This window comes from Hirundo rustica, chromosome 9 (assembly GCF_015227805.2).
Source record: "Hirundo rustica isolate bHirRus1 chromosome 9, bHirRus1.pri.v3, whole genome shotgun sequence".
NCBI lineage: Eukaryota > Metazoa > Chordata > Aves > Passeriformes > Hirundinidae > Hirundo > Hirundo rustica.
In genome coordinates, this window is record NC_053458.1 from 22,788,758 (window position 1) to 22,808,500 (window position 19,743).

The 19,743-nt window shown below is 36.9% G+C and overlaps 1 protein-coding gene across 4 annotated transcripts in view; it reads left to right on the forward strand.

The window, feature by feature from the left end:
• Window positions 1-19,743, forward strand: part of KCNT2 (potassium sodium-activated channel subfamily T member 2) — a 119,951-nt gene that overhangs the window by 38,506 nt on the left and 61,702 nt on the right. For all 4 annotated transcript variants that reach the window (XM_040072695.2, XM_040072696.2, XM_040072697.2 and 1 more), the window contains exons 6-9: window positions 150-209; window positions 3,365-3,439; window positions 3,929-4,012; window positions 4,584-4,678. In XM_040072695.2, coding sequence (XP_039928629.2) covers window positions 150-209; window positions 3,365-3,439; window positions 3,929-4,012; window positions 4,584-4,678 — 314 coding nt within the window. The remainder of the gene's footprint in view (window positions 1-149; window positions 210-3,364; window positions 3,440-3,928; window positions 4,013-4,583; window positions 4,679-19,743) is intronic.

The window sequence follows — 19,743 nt, forward strand, 5'->3', positions numbered from 1 at the left end:
AATATCTAAGCTTCAAGCAAAGTGCTCTTAGCTGAGAGGGTTTCAGAGGATTTGTGGAAAGGCTGTTTTATATAATCTTTTATTTTCATTGTAATGTTAATATCTATTCTCTAGAAGTTGGTATTAATACACATATTTTTTCACTTAAGGTGTCTGTGGCAGTTATAAGTCTCTTTGAAACTCTGCTGCTAAGTTATCTAAGCTACAAGGTAAGTACTCTTTGTTAGTTTTAGGCAGAATTCATTAAAAACTGCGATAAATATTTCAATATCAAGTTTATGTACCCATGCCCATGCTGGTGTGCAGGCATGGCATATTGTCACACAGTCAGCCCTGTTTCCCAAATATATGAGCAAACTAATCTCTAAAGAGTGGAAGTCAGACAATTAAATGCTCATTATTTTCCATTGTCCACTGGCACACCGTAATTTGAAAACACATTCTCAAAAGTGACCTGGATTTTTTGCACTGGTTTTTCAGTTGTATTGGACACAATTGTCATTGATGTCAAAGCTGTAGCTACTCAATACATACAATTCAAGATTTAGTCCTCTGAAACTGTGCACAGAAAAACCGAGACAATACTTAGAAAACAACAAAAATGTATCTACTTGCTTGTGTTATCCATTTGTGTGATGCTATTGGAATATCTTTTCAAAATGTCTTGAAATCATTTGATGTGAGTACAATGTATTTTCGCATTTGCATTCTCCTTTAAAAGTTATTCTAATGTAATTGTTCTGTTTTCTTAATTCCATTTTGTTCTGCTCTGTCTCTGCATTATTAGTATCTTTAGGAGAAAAATACTAAAAGCATTTGAAATCATTTACCAAAGAAAATACAAAAAAATTTGGTTTCTAAAGCTGAAAATATCTTGAGGGATAATTTTTTTTTTTGTATTAAATTTTGTATTACTGACATTCAGTAGCTATCAGAGCCACCACTGAATTTAGAGACTTGTATTTTAGTGTGCTTATCGAGTGATTATGGCATAAATGTTTTCCTTAGTGCCCAATAATGCTAAGAGGCTTGCAGTTGTCTGCTGTCTAAAAATTATTATTCTTGATCCTTGGAGCATATATTATTTAAGGCTTGGGGGTTACAAGTGCAAATCAGTTATGGGCAGAAATAGTCCAAAATTTATATCCTGGTGGCAAAACAGCAAAGGGCAATCATTGTTTGTGCTGTTCCTCAGTTTATTGGGCAGCATTTTATTCTCATCCATTCTGCTTGTGATTTGCATCAATTTCAGTGGGTACAAAAGATGAATTCTTGGCAAATCAGCTTCCATGAGAAATTACTCATTAGTTTGTGATGGATGGAAAGCTCCACTACCCTGATTTGCTGCATACACCTGTCACAGAGGTTGAGGCAAGTTTGTGATTCCACTCCCCATAAGAACTAAAGGACTTATCTAAAGAACAACAAAATTTGTCACTCACATCAGTCCACTTGATGCAAACACCTCCTTCCCTCTGGTCCTATTTTCCTAGTTTTACAACATTCTCTTGAAGCTAAGAATGGTGTTATCTCACCCACTGTAAGGCTTTTCTGCACAGCCAAGGTGACCAAAGGGGCTTTGGTTCATGTAAATCTGTGACAGATTACTTTATTATTTATTATTTTATGGAATAATTTTCAAAACTTTCACAATTTAGGTAACTTCTACAAGTCAGGGAATTGGGGAGTGAGAAAACAAGAATAAGATGATTGTGTTTGCATTGGAGTACACATTACTAGGATTTCACAAATAACCTGTAAAATGAATAAAGCAGTCACTTGAGAAAATACTCCAAGAGATTGACCTTTCTGATACCTGGTTCATGACATATGAGAAATGATTCGACATGCAGAATAGCGAGGGCAGAGTAGCATATCATGCTACTATAATACCGTGAATTTGCATTTTTTAATGGCTTTTAAATGGAGAGGAATGCAAAGGATGTAGCACTGTGTAGTGGTGCTGATCACTTGGATCCAGGAATGGAAGGTTTACAGTCTGCATTCTCACAGCCTAAAGTGTTACATGAGGGTTTGTCCTTGGCCAGAATTCTGAAAGATGTCTACATCAAAAATCTCCATTGTCAAAACTTGCCACAGACATCTGGCAATCCTGGTGCTCAGACACTCTCAGGGCTTTGAGCGGCACCATACTTTCTCACTGCAGAAGGCAGTTTTGCAGAACTCATGATGCATTTCCATGTGGAAGCCAGAATCCTACAGCTGCACACATCCCTAATTACCTGGAGCCCATCCATACCGGCATTTTGCCTGCACAAGTGAATTATGTGACATTTCTTCTCTATAAGACAGAGGAGGAAACTCCTAATGTTAAAAATGAGGACATTTGTGAAATCAGAAAATGGTTCAGTTTGAAAAATCAGATTTGATTTTGATTTTTCTCTTCATACAAAACACCCTCAGTTTACAGCCTCATAATTTCAAGTGTATGTCTGACTCCCACACAGCAGACAGTAATCCCTGTCCCTGAGGTATAGTGGCTTCCAGATGTGTAGAGTTAAAACGGGAGAAAGAATTTTATATTATATGGAGTTTGTATTTAATTTTCGGTGGGTGTATCAGGTGGTTATTTTTTCAGGGAAGACGAACATGTCACTGTAACTGAAAATATAACGCTCTACTGCAAATTCTTGTAAATATTGCCATGGTGTGTGCTACACTATTATTCCATTACCTATGATGGAGTCCTGATACACAGCATTAGTAAAGCTGTAAGTCACTGAAGTTCAACTACCTTCCTTTTTTAATATGTGGATTTTCATCTCAACATTTAATCATTCACAGCCAGTGAATGCGCAGTTTTGGAAAAAAAGTAGAATTATCCCCATCCTGTTGCTTGCAGTAAGCAAATTAAAAGATCAATACCACTTCACTGAAATATGTGGGAAGACCTCTTATTTCATGGAAGCAAGATCAAGTTCCAGAAAGCCCTGAAGTGTTCTGAAGTGTTGGTGGTAGAAATAGAGAACTTGATATTGTAGTCCTAATTCTAATATTAAACACTTGACTTCTTCCTTACTTCACTCTCCAAAACAGTTAGGAAAGAAAAAATACAAAGTAAAGATAAAAGATTAATGCAAAGGATGAAAGGAAGGAGATTTGAAAGTATATATCTTTTACTTGGGAAGTACATTATGATAAACTGTAGGAAAAAGGATCCAGAGCGATCTATAGTCTATATTCACATTTGTCACATGTTTAAATCTGAGATGAGTGATATTCCTGAATTTCAGGTATGGGAGAGACTCCCTATGTTTCATTGGAATATCACATGTATTTCTTGTCAGAACTGTTTATAAGCTGGCTGTGACATTGTGGTGGTTTTTTTTCCTTTTCTTTGAAGGGAAATATCTGGGAACAAATCCTGAGAATACCCTTTCTCCTGGAAATAATTAATGCTGTTCCTTTCATCATCACGGTAATCATATTTGAATTAATACATTTGCACATTGCACTTTTATAGCTGCACAAATACTCCTATTTTTTAAAGTAATTTTTATTCTTATGTGGATGTTGAGTTTGTGACTATGGGAACAGAAATTTGCCAACAGTAAGATGATAGTACTAGAGTGAAGTCATACAGGTAACTTTCCACTTCATCTTCCATGGAACAAAACAAACCCAACCCCCTCCAACTACAGCACAATCAATAAAATAAACCAGCTGGTTATAAAAATGTAAGAAACACTCATGTCTGTAGTGAAAACTGACTGTGTTCCTATTTTATCTAATTATTTTGCATGTGGTTAATCACAAAGGAAGACAAAAATGTTATTTAAAGCCAAATCTCACACTAGGAACACATTAATAGTAAGTATTTTTCCCAAGTATTTCATTGCTGCTTGAATAGTAAAGCTCTATTCCTCATCAGAAAAGCTTCTAATGAACTTGTTAATTTTTCTTTCAGATTTTCTGGCCAGTCCTAAGAAACCTGTTTATTCCTGTGTTTTTAAATTGTTGGCTGGCAAAGCATGCTTTAGAAAATATGATTGTAAGTATGCAAAGGAAATAAATATTCTAGAGTTGTATTTTTTTAGTATATTGTCTTTAGTGGGATTTTGGCAGTATAGTCCAACCCTAATAGGAAGCTAACCAGATCTGTATTTAGATGATACAAATGGTCAAGCATTACTAAACTGCTTTCTGCATCAAAATTAGAAAAAAGTAAGACATGAGATCTCAATTAGTATAAATTGTTACTGTGCCAATAAAGGAAATGGCAGTGGATGGTTCTTTTGCTACTCTGCCATTCATACACAATTGCAGGCAACTCAACTGTTAGGCCATAATTGGGCCTTGCAGCATGTAATTTGTAAGCTAGACATGAGCAGACCTCAAGGCAGCTTGCAATAGGATCAGAACTGTGCTGGGATGAACAAAGGACTACTTAAATAATCACAGAATCACAGCTGGTGCTTCTGCACCGTCTATATTATCAGCAAACTCATAAGTGCATTCGAGTGACTGCATTGCTATCAGGGTACTGCATAATTCCTCTACAGAATCAGATCCTGAATTATTGGTTCAAACCCAAAAATAACACCTATTTTCCATTGATACAGAATGATCTTCACCGAGCCATCCAGCGCACACAGTCTGCAATGTTTAACCAAGTCCTCATTTTAATATCTACCTTATTATGTCTCATCTTCACTTGGTAAGTGGCCAAATCCCCTCTGTTTTTATTATACACATTGGCTTCTCTTTCTCTTCTACGTGGTGATAAAACAGGCCTGGTGGAAACCCTACAGTGAAATAAGAAGGGTGAAACCCTTCATTGGAAGTGTTAACTAGCACCTGCACTACTGGGGTCTGGATGCACTGGGTTTGGAAACTGAATGTGCATGCATGGGAAAAAGAATCCTTCTCACTCTGAGAAAGGAAATACAGATGATGCGAAAACACAGGATAAAGCAGGGGGAGCTTTGCATATGTACCAAGAGTGCAACCTCAGCAGAGAAGTCACTCACATGTGAAGAGCACCAAGAAGTATATTGACCCACACCAAGGTCACCTTCCTCTGACTGCTGGGACAGAGAAGAATGTGCAGTATCTTAGCCTTAAGACTTTGACCGAGTCAGGTTCCCCTAAGGATTACAGGGATAGCTGTTAATAGTACAGATTACATACAGTGTAGAATGTATTAATTTTGAGTATTGGCAGTGCTGGATGGTAGGTTCGAGCAACCAAAATGTATTACTCTGAAGAATGTTTTGCTGCAGGACCTGAAAAACTTAAATTTACATCCACAGGAAGCACCACTCGATTGCCCTATGTTTGTGTTGTGCCAGAACAATATGGTGTTAGCCAGGGCTGGAGGCAGCTGAAGGACACTACATGATTAATCTGGCTATACAGTAGCTCTGTAGCTTACTTAACATACAGAATTTTCTCATCAGTAGTGCCTGAGGATTGAGAATCATACTCAGGGGAATACAGAGCCACGTACAGTGTGATACAAGCTGGTGTACAAGAGGACAGTGAAGAGAGAAGATGGTTCTGTGTGGGAAGGCTAAATCACCTATATTTGTTTTGCCAGACAAAATGCCATTAGGTCAGCACATTGATAAAGTTTGGTGTGTCATTTTGGAGACAGTAATTAGATTTTCTCTTACTTTATTTCTCTAGCTTGCTTTTCTGATAGTCTCTAGTATGAGTGACTGCAGATAGTCACTGTTATGTGCTGCCTAACCCTTTTGGTAATAAGTGTAACATAGCACATGGCTTTTTAGAAGAGGAGTTTGCTCTAGTCAGTGGCTAAAAGAATGGTCCCATTTTATTCTGTCTTCGGGCCACACACTGGTAATGACAATCGCTGCCTGTTCCAGACAGTAATGAATTTTTGTGATATTTAATCTCCTGTTGAACATTATGTAATTTTGTATGGATAAGGACTTGGACATTTTTAATTGTGCTTTTAAATTTTTTACAGTACAAGGTGCTATGAGTAAATATTCCTTCACTTTTTTTTTTACCTACCTACTTCGATATTTTACTGAAATGCTGCACAAATTATGCACCTTGCTCACCAGCAGGCATTGTGATAACTGACAGTAAAATATGCAGGAAGTGGCCAGCTCACCTGTAATTAAGGCTGGGCTCAACAGCTGCAGATACTACTTCATTATAGTTCATTATTTGCTGACCTAGGACTGACCTTGTTAGACTTGAAAATAAGCTAAATAAGATGAAGACACCCAGAAATGCAGTAACTAAGTAAAAAAGCACTTTTTGACTGAGAATAGTAGTTCAAACATCTGCAGCTTCTCTAAGACTAGAGTTGTGTTCAACTGATTGTTACTCTTGTCTGTGTGTACACAGATAACGGCATTTTTACACATTCTTTCCTTATACTACTGATTATGTATTTAAAATACCCCAGAAAACAGTCCAAACAACAGTTCAAATCAATTAACTTAGCGTCTTTGATTGTGTTACATCTATGGCGAATTCAAGAGTGCATTTTATTTTATAGACATCATTTAGAGTTTATATGAGTTCCTTCCTGCTGAAGGAGGACCCAAGACCATTCCAAGCTGGACTCTGTCCACTTAAGGCTGCCTTTCACCAGACTGATCTTTCCTGTTTTCTGCAAAGGCAAGCAGTACCCAGGTCAATACGCCCAAACACTTTTGGGAGCCAGCACTTGCACAACACACAAAACTTTTCAGGCATCGCCAGTCTGTTTTCATTAAGCCTGTTTTGGTTCCATTTAGAAACCCTGCCGAGCTCCATGTAGTACCATGGCTTCAGTACAGCAAAATTACTAAGCCTGGATTAATATCTTGAGTGCAGTGCCTTCAGCTGCAGAGCACTTTCCCCTAGAGGATGGAGGACATGCTCATGGTGTGCTCTTGGCACCACTGATACCTGCTCTCATCGAGCCTCCCTGGGTTCAGTTGAAACCACACAGCGCCCTTGGCTCCAGGCTTGTGCCATCTGCTGCAAGAGCAACATCAGCACTTGGGAAGCTAATATAGCTTTAAAACACAGGGTTTTCTGTTCAAAGCCACCGTTTTTTTTTTTTGGCAGACACATAGGCAGAGATGGAATGGAGCTTTTTATGGAATTACACGATTTTGTAGGAAGTCCAAGATGGTATGAAGCCCAGAAAGATTCCTCATTGGCTTTGTTCCTGTCTGCATATAATAAGTATTTTCAAAATAACTTCACCATAACTAGCAGGAAACCCACAGAAAATGAATTTTACCTCGTGCATCATCTGTAAAGCCATCATTTACATCTCCACATCAGAATCTTATAAGTGGTGATTACACAGGCACATTCAAGCGTATGTCTTACAACTCAGGTGGAAGCTTTCCAATGAAAAGTAAAAAAATAAAATATCTCAGGTTACAACTGATTGGCTGATTTCACACTTTTTAGATACCAAAGGCTGTCTTTTGCACTCAGAGTATAGTAGAAAAAGGCTCCTTCTGACAATTTTCAATGTTATTATAGAACAAACAGTAATCACAACAAAATTTATGCTCTACTCCACTCTTTGCTCTTTGGTGATAATTGTTTATGGATCTGGGGGTGGAAATCATTTTGCAGGTCAGTAAATCTGGAAGATCATTTTCACGTATCTCTAATTTATAGAGTACATACAAGGATATTTTTTCCCCCCTTTTTTCAGACTTCAAAGACAGATAAGGCTGTCCAGTGATTCTTCTTTCTTTAAACTTCTCAGTGGCCTTGTAACCAGAGCAATTTTACATCTACTAAAACATGCATGCTTCGATGTGACAGACTGTTCAGCAGTTACTGTCAGAGAGTTCTAGCGAGATGTACAGACCTAATCATAATATGTGTTGTGTCATTAAGCTAATGGATGTTTGCACTTGTTTGTCAAATGGAATACTAATTATTTCTGTAAACTGTACAAGAAGACAAATAACAGTGAATGAGTATTTCAGGCATCTTTCTGTGACACAGTGAATCAGCTATTAAAAGTTATTTTGAATTTTAAAGCAGTGTTAGTCATATATCACCAGTGTAGAGTAACTAGCTTGTGAAGGAGGTGGCTACTAATTCTTTGAGATGGACAGTTATTTTTTCGTACTCAAACCTGCACAAACTTTGCTTATGCTTTCATGGAAAGCTCACTGAGGTCAATCTTGACATTTTTTACACTTCAGTGCTTTCAGCATCAGAAAATAAGGATGATTCCACACAGTTACTTACAGAATACCTGTGGAATGCCAGTACCGTAGCCTCAATGGCAATTATCCACTCACGCTTCTCATCCAGAGGAAGCAGTAGGAGTAAGTTGCTTGAAAGGATGAAGACAAATCCCAATGATGATCTAGTCCAAACAAGACAAGACAAGACCTTATGATTTGGAGCAGTGTGTCAGAGAAAAAAAACCCCACCCAACAAAGAAAGGATTAATCACAGAAAATTTTAGAGAGAAAAAGGTATCTCAGTGCTCCAGTTCCCTTTATTATCAGTAAGTAGATATAAACACCCCAGAACGTGATCTGAAGGAAACAAAATTATCCCATGGAGGTCTTGATTTTACCTTTCTGTGTTGATTTACACAGGAGCCTACAATGTCAGTTATCCAAGAAAGATGCCTAGCCTTAAGTAGGTTGAAAAGTGTCAGTGGATTATGTAATGTAAAATAAAAAGGGGATTTTTGGGCCTGCAGTTCTTTCTGTGATGTTGTGTTTCACTGTACAGCAGTCTCAGTGTTCAGGACCAATCTCAGTTTGATTTAGAGAGATTTTCTGCATACCAGGACAGCACAAGATAAGACTGTGCTTCTGTCTTTTAGAATCCAATTATACTAATAAAGGATGTGAAGTTTCAGGGGCTAGTGGAATAAAGAAGAGTTGCAGAATTTAAATGACAGAATATTGTTCAACAATAATTGAAAGTTCTAAGGAACTGTAAATAATACAAAATAAATTATTCAGCTATTCCAAGAATCCCACACACAAAGCACTAAAGTAATAGCAGTGGTAGTTTTCTTTCTCTAAAACAAAGCAGATCTGTCAGGAACCTGCTTGTTTCAAACAGGGGATCTCTGTTTTCTGTTTTGAACTGTTCCTGTGCAGGGCTCTCCAGACATCAGCAAGCAGATCTAGAAGTAGGCCAGTAGCACATGCAGTACCTTCCACATCCACCGTACCACCTCACACCCTCCCCTTGTCCTGCTCCTAAATTCCTGGAACCAGGGCAGTGTGGATGGGTGTTTTCTCTGTGCATGTGGGCAATGAAAATTGAGGTTGAATTCAGATACTGTTTTAACACTTCCTTAAGTGAGGGGACGATGAAAAGGCTGTGCGGCTCCTGGGAGGTCAACAGCAAAACATTTCCTAAAATATCCACTTATTATTTGTGAGCAAATAATCTATAAATTCAACTACAGTTTATGTGAAATACTTCCTTCTGGGAAAAACTGTGTGCATGAACTCAAGGCCAACATTCTCATGAGCTTTGGTAGGAGAAACACATATTGAATACAGAGTTTAACTTTTTTAGGTACAGAAATTTCTAAGGTGGCTTTGCTGAAATCTCCTATATAAGACACATGTGTAAACAGTATTGCTAAAAATAGTTGCCAGTTTAGATTATTTAAATGAAACAACTTCAGGTAAAACTCTTAGAGTTTCTTCTGGAATACAGATTTATGGGATAGCCACACTTCTTTCACCTTTGCTAGAACTGGGATCCATTTGCTTACATGCCTATGATTAGTACTTAAATGGCCAAGACTTTTCAAAAGATGAGCAAATGTGATGGAAAATTACCATGAAAAAATGTAATAAACCCCACAACTGTTTCTTTGATTAATGCCTTTTCATATTTTTATGCAACTATTGATTTATGAAAACACAGAAATATTAACATATACAATTTTCTTTGTTGATAGCTCAGTATTTGTAATAATACACTTTAAAAATATTTTTGCATATTTAAGTTCAAGAGTTCAGTTCTGAAAATAGCATGTGGGTGATCAGTGCTGTTGAGGAGTGTTGCTTAAAGATTGTAGGATAAGGATGTATGCTGGTTAGTTTGTGAAAGGCAGATCAGAAATCTGTATTATAGAAAGAGCAGAAGTATTGAAGCTCAATCAGAAGTCTTTTTGGCTACCCATCAAAGACAGTTTCTATGGAAACCCAGATAATTATACAGAGATTTTCATGCTATTTTAGTTATTAATTTGGTAGTGACATAATATTTCCTTTGTTAATCTTCTTAGATGTTTCTACATAGTTATTTCTAAAATAATTAGGTCAGCATCTTTCCCATGGCTCGTGCAGGGAATTCTCTGTGCTACTGATGTAATGGAATATTTAAAACTAGACACAGACACCAACAAAATTAATAACAATTTGAATAGTCTATTTACTGTGGTCTGTGGAAAAAAGTAATAAAGGTTAGAAGGTTCAATCTCAATTATCTTCTTAGTGTGAGAGATACATTTGGAGTCATCTTGTTTGCTTAAAATAAAAAATAATCAGACTAAATGATAGCTCAGAAAGCTGCCTTCACAAAGACTCTCTAAAATGGTGTATCAACAACATTATTTATAATCCAATTCTCCTATTTGGAATATATGTAGAAATATTAAATTAAGCAATTAAACAGTGTGATTGAGAGATTTCTGTTCTTTTATTTCATCCTGGAAAATGAGTCAGCTTCATCTACTTTTGATCTTTCCAAGTTACAACTTTGCTGATTTCTAGCACAGGTTGCAGGCCATTTATTAATCTGAAAATCAGTAGTTCCAAACTGAATGTAGATAAAGGTGGGCAAGTTAAGTTTGTATAAATAGTTAAGTTTGTATAAATTTGAAAGATAAAATTAACTTATCCACATTTTTTATTCTCTGTTGTAGCTCACAATATTTCAGTATTTCAATACAGTGTGTACCTCTACATTATAGGTCAGGTAAATCATCCTTTGACAATTAGTGTGATTTCAATTTCACAGTCTAGTACTATATTCTATAAATCGATATTTTAAATTGACATGGGGAAGAATTTTCAGCCTGTCTTGCAAGGCCTTTCCTCTTGGTGGGACAAGAGGAAAGGTTAGTTTAGAGATTGAAGTACTTACTTACCATTCTGAAAGTTCCCGCTTCTAAACTCTGAAGCATTTTTATCTTCTAACAAATTTTTAATGCCATGTGAAGGTACTGAAACTTCAGTAATCAGAATATGCATATTTAAGGAGAGTGCAAATCGTATATTCAAAACCAAACCCCTGACCAAGAAGGAGATAAAATGTTACTCAGATTCTTTCTCAATATTTTCCCCAATAACTTCCACGGGATGTAAAAAATGTCTCTCAAATACCAAGTGCTGTTAATATTTACATCAATAACAACTTTTCATTAAAGATGCATTGAGAATATTAGGAGGTATATTTTGGAAAACATTATGCACTCAGAATATGCCATTGGGAGAATTTCAGCTTTTATTATCATGACATCTTGCAATAGAGTAATAATATTACCAGATACCATGACAAGCAGAGCTTGTTCTGGCAGCAGAGACCAATTACCATTACAAATGGAGGAAAAAAAGCAAATGATTTTGAGTCATATAACATTTGGACTGTTGAAAATACAATTCTAAGATTGCATCTCCATGGTGTCCTTTCTCCAGCAATCGTGTTTTGAATTTTGTTAGAGATAATAAAATCAAGCTTATTGCTAATTATGGCTTGCCAACACATGTAAAGCAACATACAAAATTCCTCAAACTTGGTCTAAATGCATTCGTATCCTTGTTCCTTTGCAGGAACAAAGCACAAAATAGAGTGACTGTGAGGAATATGTAATGTCTTGGTAAAATTAAAAAATTAAATTAACAAAGTGTTCTTTCTGTGTCATAAAATGGGGTTTGGAGAAATCTAGAAGCGACTGTCCAAAGAGCAAGGATAAATAAGGAATAACAAAGAAAAATAGGATGCCATATTCCATAAAAAACCCCCAAACAATTACAGTATTTTAATATGTGCAATATGCATTTGAAACGTGCATGTCTTCAAAATTATCAACACTTGACAAAGATTCACAGGAAAAATGCAGTCAGATAAAAAGATTTGACGTAGGGAGCCAGGGAAGTGAAATGAGCAGGCATGCAGATTATTAGGATGTAGGTTTTCTAGTAAGCTTTCTCTTGGTTTACAAACACATAGGCTTGTAAGCAGATCCCTTGTGTGAAAATATAAATGTTACATATGCAAAAGATGTTTGTTACCTTCAGAACAAGGGTGACAAGAATAACTTCAGGAAAATAAAATGCTGCAATGAAAGTTGATCTGGAGTGTAACCAAAGTCTGCAGGATGTGAAATATCCAGCCAGATGTGATCATACTGGCAAAATAAATCTTAGGTTTTGGTTTGGTTTTGGGAAGACTTAAATAAAAGCAAGGGGGGTAAAGTTCCCCTTAAAGGGTCAATTTGATATACCGAAAAAGTGTTAGAACCCTCAGTCTTCTGTCTCTTTCTTTACAGGAAAGCATTACATTTCACAAGCTTCATTTTGTCTTTGCAGTAAAAAGAAAAACCTGATACTCACATGCTGTCTTTGAAAATGTTCTATCATTTTAGACAGTTGCAAATAGAATGCCAAGTGTAACAATGGTGAGTAACTATGTTGAGAATGTTACTTCACCATTCAGTAGCTGGCATCAAACCATCATCACTCACAATTCCTGGCTCAAAAATGAAGTTGCCATTAGCATGCAGATTAAAAAAAAATATATATATATCTTTCATTGACTGATTTATTAGGCTGACAGACCATTTATTTTACTTTACAAAGATTTGGTGTTTGTGGTGGTTTGTGCTAATACATTTAACTGTATTATCTGATGCCATCAGGTTTTCCAGTGAGCAGTAACTCAGTATGGTGATTTGGGATCAGCATAACTCTTCAGTGCTTTGTTCACTTTTGTTGTCTGTTTCACATTTCAACTATATTTTAAGGGCGTGAACTTTAGCAAAGTTCATATTTCTCAAATCAGAAAGTAAAGAGTTTAAAAAGTTTGATATAACTTCGGCCATACAAACAGAACTTGACACCAGCCTCCAGGAGCTATTCACTCACTCTGTGTCTGTATTAAGTGTAACTTTTTGGCATGTTGAAAGCACATCTCAGAGGCTTTGGCAGAGATCAGGTTGTGATACAAGATCATCTTAAAAGGAGTATTTTAGTGCACTTAAAATGGTTTTTAAAAGAAAAAAAAAATCACATCTAAAATTCATTAAAAAATCTATTCCATATAGTTGGTATTCCGTTAGAAATTACTATAATGTTTAGACAGATGTTTTTCAAAGAAGAGAAGAGTAGAGGCACAGTCAGCCATAGAGTGTCACACTTGGGTGATATACACATAAAACAGTAGTCTGTAAATATAGACCCTTTAGGGTATAATCCAAATAAACAGCACTCTGATTAGTGAGCTCTGTACTTCCATTGGCAATTAAAACCATCTAAAAAAAATTAAAAGTAGAAGATTACTTGAGTTGCGTTATCTCAACCTCAGTAAAACAGCTAACTGTGACCTTAAAAAGGCACTCAAATATATGCCTAAAGCTGAACATATGCTCCCATTCTTTGCACAAACACAGCTGTAGTTTTTTACGTTTCTGGAAGTTGTGCATTTCTGCCATGCATAAGTGTATATTATATATACAGGGCGGAAGTGCCTGAATCACAGCGATAAGGAACTAAAAATAATCAGTGTTCATTAGTGCAAACTGAAGAACAAGCCATGGGATGACTTTGTAGGCTGCAAAGGTAACCACAGGCATGAGATGCCATTGTCAGTTCCTTTGGGCACGGAGCGCCGCAGTAATGGCACTGCAGAGCAGGCAGGGTGTTCACTCGTGCTGAGCGAGCAGGGGATCACACAAGAGACAAGGCTCTTTAAAGACCCAATACATTACGGTCTGATGTAACTGTGCGCATTGCTCAGAACAAAACTCTTTGTGGCATTCCGTTTCGGTTTTTCTTTATATTTTACGTGATTATTACCATTGGCTTTCGTACATGACAAGCCTTAGTCTAACTGCTGAGAATGAGCACTTAATCTGCTTTTTGGTTTAAATACAGTCCTATATTTTGCAAGTTTCTTTTCATTAGAGATGAGCAGAGGAAAAACAAGTAAATGCAAATATCTTCTGCAAAAAAGTTAAAAATAAAGTTACTGATATGAGGGCACAGCTACATATGGGCATGTACTTGCATTTACTAAAATTGGATAAATCACTGAATATTTCAAGTTGGAAGGAACCCATCATCAAGTCTAACTCCCTGCTCCTAACAGATTTACCTAAAACTAAATCATATGACTAAAAGCTTTGTCCAGATGGTTCTTGAACTCTGACAGGCTTTGTGCCAGGACCACTTCCTAGGGGAGCCTGTTGCACTGCCCAAACACCCTCAGTAAAGAAATCTATTTTAACTTCCCCTGTGGCAAAAAGAATGATTGCCGGTCATCTTTTAACTGTACTCCTTCACTTCATCTCTTTTGTTCACTTCACGTCACTGATATTCTAAAACTATAAAAGAAAAAAAAAAACCCACAAAATATTCAGCCAACTTTAAGGCAAATATGAAATGCTTCCTCTTGAATATTCAAAGGGAAAGTCTAATTTTACAAGTTATAGTGCATGTGTAGTAAGAATAAAATCTTACTGAATATTCTTCATGGGCTAAGGAATCAAGGGGAAAACATGCCAGACAAAACATCGCAGAGATTACAGAATATGCTGTCAGTTGTGGTGGGCACAGTGATCTTCCTTCCTCTTCCTCGCTGCCTTCATCTCTCTGGTGCTGTGATCATTAATCCCATTTTCCTGGCTGTTTGAGGAAGTCCCCCTTTTCACTCACATGTCTCCTGCTTTTTGGTCATTATGACACCACTTGCACCCTTGCTTTAGATGATGTGTATTAATCATCTACACTATTTTTTTTTCCTAAACATGCTTGTGTTTGCTAATCAGTCAGATCTCACATTTCAAGAGTCCTGTGAGGTTCTGGATTTCAAAGATTTTTAAAAAGAGTAGTATGTACAGATCCATTTGAATTCCAGCCAAAGACATTATTAGATGTAAAAGTTTTTGTTTTAGCAAGCACATTGTCAAAACAGGTGTCCCAAAGAAAATTTCTCTGACTTTCAGAAAACTCTTTAAGTATTATAAGTTCAGGATTTTTCACTCAACTAAAACATTTCATTGAAATCACCAGGGTTCAATGGAAACCAGTGTTAACAGTAGTGAGAAGCAGGAGGAAGATGGTGAAGATGAAATCCCAGAGCTTGTCGATCAACCCAAACAATACACAGAGAGCTCAAGGTATCCAAGCCCTCTGGCTCATAGCTAAAAAAATTCCCGGGTTTCCAAGCAGGACCTCAAACCATAAAGCAGCCTATCCTGTAATGCATGATAGAATATATTGCTTTTATCTCCTCACAGATTACTCCCGTAATTTTCACACCATTACACAACCTCTATTTAACACTTCCCCCCTTTCTGTTGTTTTAGCAAACCTAAGCATTAAGTCTGGTGCTTAATTATATCTTTTTCACAGGCCAGTTGTTTCCTTGGTCAATGTCCAAAAGGTTATCTCTAGCTAAGACTGTAGGTCCACAAGGAGGTGATTCTGAAGTAAAACTACCTTTCCAGAAGGAACACAAACAAGGAAAATTTATTTATGTGGCACACATTTTCACGTGTGCTATTGGTTTTATAATAACAATTTGTTATGAAACAAAAGAGCCAAAGCATACCATACAGAGTATTTTAAAAAGCCCCAGGCTGTATTTTAGATCACGTTGCAGTTTCAATACACCCCTTTGTATCTTGCACTCTGCAGTGAACTTTCTGCTCATCATGAATCTGCAGACAGTGTTCTAAACAGACAGACTGGATGTATCAGTGCACTCTTCTTGGGTCTGCCCGTGTAGGCACCCCTTTAAGCAGCTCCCCTTGTAGAGCAGCAGCACAGCAAATGCTTCCATTTAGCTCACTGCCCGTTGGAACTGTCTTTGCCTTGACACTGTCATGGAATGTATCAGCTACACTGAGGACAAACTAAACGCATGTGCACAAGGTTTACTTTTGTAGCCCAGATCCAGCAAACCTTGCTGGCAAGCTGCAGAGCTCTCTCTGTAATTACTGGCCAGATTTTCTATTTCTTATATTGACAGGGAGGTTATAGAGCTGACAGTAACTGGTGGCCTTTGATCTTTCCTGTACAGCTGACCTCACTGACAGAGGTACCAACACTTACAACACCTATGCATATGAAAGAAGCTTAAGTGATGCCAAAATTGTGCAAATGTGCCTATAACAGCCAAAATATTGAAGGGAAACACTCACCATGAGAACAGAGACCATTAATGAGTCAGTGTTTTCACAGGGCAGCTTGAAATGCAAGAGTTGTACACCACTGTCCTCATATGATCTGACTACAGCCTTTTATTTTACACAATCTATACTTACATTTTTCAGAAAGGAGGACAATAGAAAGTTTCCCATTACCCAGAGTCTATGGAAATTTAAGCTGGAAAGGAAAATACCACATGTGAGTTTTCCAACGGGCTGCATGCCCCACGGCTTCAGTTAAAGACAAGAGGCATTTGGTTTGAGTCACTTGCAAGGTTTAGACCATTCTAGCCTGTATTTGTTACTGGTTTGAGTTTCACAGCAGGATAAGTCCATTCTTCCTGAATATTACTTATCTGTTGCTTTCTAAGAAATTCTTTTTTGTTTATGGCGTTAGCAACCATAAAGTGTTGCAACTAGAGTAAGGTAACTCAGCTTGTCCTGAAGCAGTCGTTTCAATAGCAGCAATGAGAGCAGCAAAAAGAAGTTAAATTCAAAGTGCAGACAGATGAAAGGCTGTCAAGGAGATGTAAAAATGGATGTAAGTGTAAGGAAGATCCATGAATATCTTTAAAAATCAAGTGAAAATGCAAAATCTGATAAGGAGAAAATTTTGACTTAATAATAAAATTAAATTCATTTGTCATTAAAATATGCCATGACTCGAGTTAGGTTAAAAATTAACAAAAGGTTTCTGTCAGTAGCTAATAGAATATTCTGCACGCTGGGTTAGCTTTTTCTTATGCACATTTAACAAATACTCAGATAATGAATCTTTCAATTGTTAGTTCAGTTTGATTGAGGGAGTGTGGGTGGTTTGCATAACAACTGTTACACCCTAAGAGTGTTTCAAAACTATTGCAAGAAACATTAAACATGATGTTCTAAAGCATAACATATTGGGTGTATTAAATTAGAGGTTTGCATTTGAATTTCCCAGCACAACACATCATTCTTAAATACTATAAATAGATTACCTAATTATTCTTCCCAAGGAAGGACAGGTATAGAGTGTCACCTAATTCTGCAGCACCCTGCAGGTGAGGAGTATCTGGTGGTTAAGTAGTGACTGCATGATTCTGTTTCCTGAGTAGTTCCTGTCTCCTGGTGTGAGCAGTCCAAAACCTCAGGCTCCAGCAGGATCTTGGGTGCTACAGTGTTGACACACGGAAGCTGGGCTGCCAAAATTTACTTTGTTTACCATCAAAGCTCTGGGGCAGACTGAAAGCACACACAAATACAGGTGGTCCTTTGGGCTTAGAGGCTGAAGTGTGGACAGACCTGCCTGTGGAAACACACTGAGCCGAGGGCTGCCCACACAGGGACCCTGCTTGTGCAGTCTCAATGACCACAGCTCTTTAATTGCAGCTCCACTTCTTATCCCACTAAAGGCAGCAGCAGGAGTAGAAAGGTTCTCACTCAGATTCAACAAATATTTATATACACTTGGTCATTTCATAATACCCTATTCTGCTTAACAAGATGTTCTGCAGTTGCTGGAAGTCACATGAGTTCCTATGGGAAGAGTTTATTTTTATAAGTTGAGCTTTTGCAATCATATAAATGTTGGGGGTTTTTTTATTTATATATAAGAATGTTCTTTTGCTGCATATAAATGTTCTAATCTTTGGGGAAGGAAAATGCTTATTAAGGACACCATGAGTAAGTAATAATCATATCATCAAACACCATCATTTGGGATGAAGATAACATTGGAATACAAACAAAAACTGCCTTTCCATTTGAAGAGAAGGTCCAAATTAATTTCTGACATGTTGGCATTGTTGTGTAGTGAAAGCAAATTCATCGCCCTTACCTCCACTTGTGTTCAAAGTCCCACAGAACTGAAAAGTTTGGTTCAAAGCCGATTGAATTAATCCAAGTCTTCCCCTTCTCTGTTGTAATTCTGGAAAAAAAAAAAAAAAAAAAAAAAAAGAAAAAGAGGGACAGTTTTGTATGAACATAAATGCTGGTCTGAAAAAAAACTGTCTGGAAAAATAGAAAGATTTGTGTTGAACTGTCTGATTAAGTGACATTAGAGTTGCAAAAACATCTGAGATTGTTACAACTTTTGTTCTTTAATATTAAGAAACCACAGTGTCCAGTATCTGTTTTGTCCAGTCAGTGAGTACCTCGCAGTTATGTACTGCATTTTAGATCAGTTGTCACCAGCTAAGAACAGCAAGGTTATTTCTCTACTGATTTACTTTAAAGGCAGCATGACAACCTTCATCTTTCCAGTCAGCAGTTCTCCCTCATTTCTTTCACCGTCTTGTATGCAATTAATATTTTCTGTGTCCTGAAATTCAGTAATTCCTACAGCTTTTAACCCTTTTATGTGGTATGAAAGGTGAAAATAGCATCTTCTCATTTATAATGCTTAAATTTGATATACATTCCATGATATATTGTACCAGATTCTGTCATGTTAACTTTATTAAAATTGTACATCTACTTAAACTAGTAGGGATTTTTTTTTTCTATTTTAACATTGTTTATATAAAATTGCTTTTAGAAAATAAATTAGAAAAAAAATCCAGTTTTTAGAAAAGACCTGAGAAAAGGCACAAGGCTTGGAAAAAATTGAAGCATTTCATTTCTAGCAAGTTAAAACCTCATCTTCAGGGCTTTTGGATGGGATTAACATTTTATTATTGGTCACAGTATTTTGTGATTGTTGCTTCGCTCTTTTACTTGCTGCAGTTTCTGCTCATCCCTTGTTCTTTTTGTTTGCCTCTTCATTATTTATATGAGTCATAATTTCTGTCAGAAAACATCAGGTTTTTAGGTCACAGGTAGGATGATTACCAAAACCTTCACATTCTGCATGTATTCTCACTCAGAAGTCAACAGACAATATTTCCATTTGCATCTGATATAGGCACTCCAGTTATATTAGTATTCAACCCAGAGTTTTTGAAAATTTCATATCTAATGATTATATGAATACTAATTCTCCACACTGAGAATTGCAGTTCCATAATGTCTAATTTTAAAATATGGGACAAAACTACATCTGCTTCTACATGACGTTCTAAGAGAAGACGGAACACCCCACAGAGACAATTTCTAGTATGAAAAGCTGTTTTTCTCTGTAAAAAGCAGGGCATTCTCCAAATGCAGCATTAGTCCCAACACCACTTTCATTTCAAGCGATTAAGACTGGCACCAGCTTAATATTAACATCTTTGGCAAGTAGTGAACACTGTTTGCCAATTTTAAGCAAGGCCTCTATACTTTTATCAGACTTCTATGAGATATTACATCTGGAATGAGACTGAAGAACAAACTGTTCTATAGGTGCATTTTATTTTGGTGTAGAGATTGAGGGAGTTTCCATAAACAGTTACAGTCACTATAGTGGTAAA